The sequence below is a fragment of the Brassica oleracea genome, chromosome C2 (assembly GCF_000695525.1).
Source record: "Brassica oleracea var. oleracea cultivar TO1000 chromosome C2, BOL, whole genome shotgun sequence".
Lineage (NCBI taxonomy): Eukaryota > Viridiplantae > Streptophyta > Magnoliopsida > Brassicales > Brassicaceae > Brassica > Brassica oleracea.
The window spans coordinates 15,736,320-15,742,405 of NC_027749.1; the positions used below are offsets into that span (position 1 = coordinate 15,736,320).

Here is a 6,086-nt window from a genome sequence, read left to right on the forward strand (position 1 = left end):
ATAAGAGGTATAGTAGACTCTGTGAAGAACCGTCGATGTTTGAGACGGCGTAATGTGATGGACTCGCAGCAGTGATGTAATTAGTAATTCTGTCGAGTCCACACTCTTGCACAATAGTTTCAGCGACGAGGAGATTGTGAAAGCTACTCCGGCTTTGTGAAGAACCGTCGATGCTTGAGACGGCATAGTGTGATAGAGACGCAACAGTGACATAGTCATGAGCAACTCTGGCGAAACAACACTCTTGCACAATAGGTCCGGCGGTCACTTGGAGACAGAGATTTAACCAATGTAGCTTAGCTCCATAGAAACCTTGGTGAGATGGGGCTGCCCAGTTCAGAAAAGACATGAGTGCTGTAGGAGTCAAGCTTCCAGAGATCTCACATATGCGTGATGCTCATGTTCAAATGATGCTCATCAGGGACATTCTAGCTCACAAAGAAGAAGTAGCAGAGCTTCTAGACATCTCTACTATGCAGCTTGATCCACCAGTCACACCAAAGTCCCTTCCCAAACTAGAAACCCAAGGGAAGTTCACCTTGTCTTTCTCCCTTGGTAAGTTTACACTAGATGATGCTCTTGTTGATTCTGGTGCAAGTGTGAATGTGATCTCAATGGAGATGGTGACGAGTCTTGGGATTGAAAACATGGAGCCAAACACATCCTTACTAATGTTTGGGGACTCCTCTTCTACAACTCCAATTGGTCTCATCAAGGATTTTCCTTTGAAGATTGGAGCTTGCACCATTCCTATTGACCTCACTGTTTTGAAGATGGCAACTGAGAAGAGAGTCTCATTGATCCTTGGCACACCATTTCTCACTTGCCAACAAGAAGGTTACACTCCTCAATGTGAACAAAGTTGTCTCCTACCCAATCAAGTCTCCAATGATGAATGTTAAGTATTGTGGAACCATTACTTATTGAGAACCTTCCATTGAGAAGCTCAAGGATGAAGTGATTGTTAGTGAGAAAGAAGGTTTTGATGGAGAGCCTTCTAAAGAGATGTGTGATAAGCACTTGGAAAGTGCTACAAAGGAGGGGGTGAGTAGAGCCATAGAGGCTACTCATGACAAGAAGAAGATGATGAAAGAACCTCACCCTACTTCTGTTGAAAAATCTTCACACATTCTCACTCTTCACCCAATAAAGTTCAAAGATGGAGTGATTGAGTACAAGATCAAGTGCGCAGAGACTGTGTGAACAAAGTTTGGGGGAGGTACCAAGTATTTGATCATGTTTTCTTTGATGATTTGAGTCTCATGCGGTGCATTGTACATACATATATGCATAGAAAAACCAAAAAAAAACTGAAAAATTTGAAAAATACAAAAAGAAGCATGTAGTTGCATCACTTGCACTTTTAGGATTGAGTCTAGAGCATATAGGTTGCATTCACTTGCATAGGGAGCAATAATTTAAAATGCCTTGTAAAGAACTCTTGTCTAGAACTCAAAGTGACACCCTAGTTAAACATGTCAAGTTGCTTAAGCATCTCTTGAAAGCCTTGCATGCTTCGAGCCTTGAAAACTCTTCTTGAAACTTGTTTGCTTGCTTGATATTGGCATTGTTCTTAAAATCAGCTCCAATCTGAACTTGGCTTGAATGAACTTAACATCTCTTGCATATGGGCACTTGCATACTTGATCATGGATCCCATACACATTTGGGTTATCTTATTCCATTATACCAATCTTTGTTAACCCAAATGGCACTCCATACCCTACAACCCTAGCCATTCTTTGAGACCAAACATTGAATTGCATGAGTGAGACGTCTTTTGATAGCTTGTCATGTGCAAAATCTTGAGAGTATTGGAGGCGACATTGATTTGTTCTCATCTCTTGCTAGGATAATGAGCTAGCATTTGGGGATGGTGAGAGGGGTTTGTGTGTTCTAAATGTTAATATCTTGGGTTTGGGGAGTGAGAAAGATGAGAAAGATGAACAAAAGAATGTCATTAGAAAAAGAAAAAAAAAACTCTAGGGACAAAAGAAAAATATGAAGATCTAGATTATATACAAAAGACTTTCCCCCTTATATATATATAAAAAAAGGAATCAAAGAGAAGGTGGGGAGGGAAATGAGAAAGAGTTAGAGCTAAGTGTTGAAAAAAAAAAGAAAATTAAAGTCCCTAGATGGTTGAGACAAGAGAAAAAGAGAGTTGTTCATTGGATGAGTGATGTGAGTGAGTGTTATTTTGGCTTTAAGATGGAGATGAAAAGGGTAGAACTTGTAATCACTTATAAAAAAAAGGGGTAGAATTATGAGAATGGATCTATGTATGCATGAATTGCTTCTAGTCTTAGATAAATTTTGCATAATGATCAAGGTCCTTGTTTTTGAGTGATAACCACATTGAAATGACAACATTTGAACCCTTATCTTCATTCACATTAGACCATTGCTTACCTAGCCAAATGATTGAGATCATGTGACCATTTGTGAGAATTCACCTTATGTGTGCGTGTGTGTGAATCAATATGAGGGCTGGTTGAAGGAACTTGTTGGTTGATGACTATTGCAACTTGTGTAGAGGCATAAGAGTATTGATAGGCCTAGAGAATCTAGAGTATAATAAGAGAGCTTGCTCATGCTATTTGCTATATTTCTTTAGGATGCTAAGTTGAGTGCTAGGAAGTGTTTCTTTTGGTTATGAGTTCCCATTTACCAACCTCTCTCCCTTTGTATCTTGAAAGTTTACTTGTGGACAAGTAAAAGACTAGTGTGGGGGAGTTGATATCTTGCACATTTGCTTTGTTTTAACTCTTCATTCTTGAATGTTTTGGTCATTTAGATTAGGGATTATGCACTTTAGTTTCTTTTTTGCATTGCATAAGTCTTTATCAAATGTTGGAGTGTCCATTGGAGTTCTTGGAGGTACTTGGAAACATTTGGGATAAAAAAAAGAGAGTGGAAAGTGTTGTTTGAGCGAGTAGAGCACCAGAGCGGGCAATGGGAGCGACCTACGACACCCGCTCCAGACGAAACGAAGGCAGCGCGACATCCCACAGAGGGGTTCGGCACCCGCTCTGAGCGGTGCATCTTGGTCGACGAACTTTGAAGCTGAAGCGGGCAGTGGGACCGACCTCAGTAACCCGCACACAATATGAAGAAATGAAGCAGAGAGCCGGAGTGACCTCTCTGAGCGATGTGAGGCACTCGCTCTGGAAGCAGAGCGACCTGGTGGAGCGACTTCATCAACCCGCGCGCAATATGAAGAAATGAAGCAGAGAGCCGGAGCGACCTCTCGAAGCGAGGTGAGGCACCCGCTCTGGAAGTAGAGCGACCTGGTGGAGCGACGTCATCAACCCGCGCGCGTTTCTCTTCTTCTGATCGAAAATTTATGTTTTATTTGGGCCTTTCAAGTTGTTGATTGTGCCCACTAGGTTTTAGAAGTCATATAAACACTCTCTAAACCTAATGTTAGGATATATCTTGTTTTCTATCAAATCTCCAGCTCCATGTTGCGGGCAAGACCATTAGGGACGCGTGAAGAAGGTGCTTGCTCCCTGTATTGGGCACTGCCGAGTCCATAAACATTCCCCCTCTTACCCTTAGCATTCTGTTGAACATAACAAAAAACAATTTTAATAAAATCTTTCTTCACTGTAAATAAACAAAACATGCACAGCTCTAAGTCATATCTAATTCTACCCGCAAATAACCAACCACATTCTTAAGCAGCTCTGAGTCATTCAATTCCACATACAGATCAGAACATAAAACAACTGAAACCTAGTGTATGAAAGATACCTTTAGATAAGTTTTGTTTATCTTGGGGCGAGAAGGAATATATGATGAACTTGGACTCCCGGGTGATCCGTCAGTGTTAGAGAGCTGTGTGGCTTCCAGCTCGGCTTGAGTAACCAGCTCTTCAGCACGGTAGTCCACAAAAGTCCCATCTGGTCTGGTGTGTGTCGCCCTGACTAGGTCAGTGAATGATGGCCTCTCATTAGTACCAGAAGCCACCATCTGCAAAAAAGGAAAATAATTACAGTAGATTAGAAAAAAAAAGAACAGTATTAAGAGTATAGACATGGAAAAATAATTACAGTATTACAGTAGATTAGAAAAAAAAAGAACAGTATTAAGAGTATAGACATGGAAAGATACCATGTTATACTCAATCCTTGCAAAAGACCAAGGTCCTGCATTATGCTTGTGGCAGCCTTTACCCACATGATCAGACTTGCGAGATTTTGCAGCCTTCTTGCTCTTCTTTTTAGCTGCATCGGTCGCCCAATGCTCCAACAGGAGAGTCCAGTCAGCTTCATTGATGTACTTTGGCTTCTTCTGTTGCCTCTTCTTCTTGCTTATACTTGCACCAATGGTTGTCCACGTTTCTTTCTTCCAAAGACCGTAGACTAAGTCATTAAACTCAGGGTCCCAATAGAAATTTTGCTACAAAAGAAAACAAAACAGTAAGCGATTTTAAAACATGGTAACGGCATATACAATGTATACTAGTCACTTACAACAAACGTTTTCCACCATAATTCCCTCCTTTCATCAGGAACCTTCCTCCAACTCTTCCAAGGCCCCATGTAGTATGCTTGCCAAGTTGCCCGAATGAAAGAGTTGACACATGGGTCAATACCAAACCTAAAACGATAACCAACATCAGTAACAGAAACAATACATCACAAAAATTCCTAAAAAATAAACAATCATCGCTAACAATCCTAAACAGAAACTATCCTAAGCAATCACAACCATAAAACAAATAACAGAAACTATTTTAGTCTAAGAAAGAGATGGAGACCAAATGTAATCTTACCATAAAGCTCCATTGATTTTATCTGGATGGAGATGAGGCTGCGCTAGCCTAGCAGGTGAATTGAGCATGGCATTGGGAGTCATATGCGGGTAACTATTGGAACGAGAAGAGGAAGCAGCATGGTTCGAAGCCGGTCCAGTAGCACCAGGAGGCATAGAAGCCGGTCCAGTAGCACCAGGAGGCATAGGAGGAGCTACTTTTGGTAAGTTCATCTGTTCACAACCAATGAAAAAGAAACATTAGTATACAAGCAAATATAAACAGAGACAAAGCGAAATAAAAGAGACAGAGAGAAGAACATGAGAAATTTAAACACTTTTTGGTCACAAGAACACTAACTAGATAAAGACAAAGCCCCTAATCGAAACCTTAGATTGCATGTGAAATCGAAACCCTAGATTGGAACGAAATCGAAAACCTTAGATTGCATGTGAAATCGAAACCCTAGATTGGAACGAAATCGAAAACCTTAGATTGCATGTGAAATCGAAACCCTAGATTGGAACGAAATAAAAAATTTGCAGAGAAAACGTGAGTCATCGGACAAGAGCTCGAAAAGGGTCGCTACGCAGCGACCGAACGCGTGTTCCGCTCGGTCGCTACGTAGCGACCGAGCTCGAGCCAAAGCTCGGTCGCGACGTAGCGACTGAGCTCGAGCAGAAGCTTGGTCGCTACGTAACCGAGCGTTCGTCGCCGAAGTTTGGTCGCTACGTAGCGACCGAGCTCTTCCGAAACGTCGATACGACATTAGTCCATGCATTCTCGTCTACCCTTCGATGCTATCTCCCGAAGACCGTAGCGAACCCATTTCACGTTCCCCGCCATTCTAAGTTATCGATCAAACTTTACCGTAAAACCCACGGAAAGTTCATTCTTTATCGAAAGAAGCCGTAATAAACGCTTCGAGTCAGAAGACGGCCCAAAGGAACCTAAGACATGACTCGAGGCCCAACTTACGATTTCCTAACCAACAGCCCGTGAGCCGTATGGCGGTTTACGCTTGGTACGCAAGGAAAGATAAATGTCAAGTTTCCGCGGATAAATACGAAATTTTGAAGATAATTACGAAGATCGGAAAAAATAGAATATCTCCATTTTTATGCTATGGCGGCTTAAGGGCAGAAGGGGAAAAGCGTAAACCGATCTAGGAGCCCGTATATAAGGAGTTCTAGGTGAGAGGCAAGACGGAGGACTTTTCTCAGAGCAAACTTAGCATTTAGAGCAATTAGGCATATTTCCGTTTTTGTTATTCGAGCTGCGGCTCAACTAGGTTATTGCCGTCTTAGGGTTTTAGAACTAGGAATCT

General features: G+C 41.7%; 1 protein-coding gene across 1 annotated transcript; it reads right to left on the bottom strand.

Annotated features, from left to right (window-relative positions):
- Nucleotides 1-3,448: 3,448 nt before the first annotated feature.
- Nucleotides 3,449-4,992, bottom strand: LOC106323550. Its single transcript, XM_013761655.1, has 5 exons — nucleotides 4,781-4,992; nucleotides 4,479-4,605; nucleotides 4,117-4,404; nucleotides 3,757-3,975; nucleotides 3,449-3,565 (listed from the first exon to the last, which is right to left on the bottom strand). The coding sequence occupies exons 1-5, from the start codon at nucleotides 4,990-4,992 to the stop codon at nucleotides 3,449-3,451; spliced, it is 963 nt and encodes a 320-aa protein (XP_013617109.1).
- Nucleotides 4,993-6,086: the final 1,094 nt, after the last annotated feature.

Excerpts from the sequence above, each read along its gene's own strand:
- LOC106323550 (XM_013761655.1), bottom strand. The coding sequence starts at position 4,992 with ATGAACTTACCAAAAGTAGCTCCTCCTATGCCTCCTGGTGCTACTGGA. Across the intron at positions 4,405-4,478 it reads TATGGTGGAAAACGTTTGTT|CAAAATTTCTATTGGGACCC; the intron begins GTAAGTGACTAG and ends TTTCTTTTGTAG. Across the intron at positions 3,976-4,116 it reads CAAGGATTGAGTATAACATG|ATGGTGGCTTCTGGTACTAA; the intron begins GTATCTTTCCAT and ends CCTTTTTTGCAG.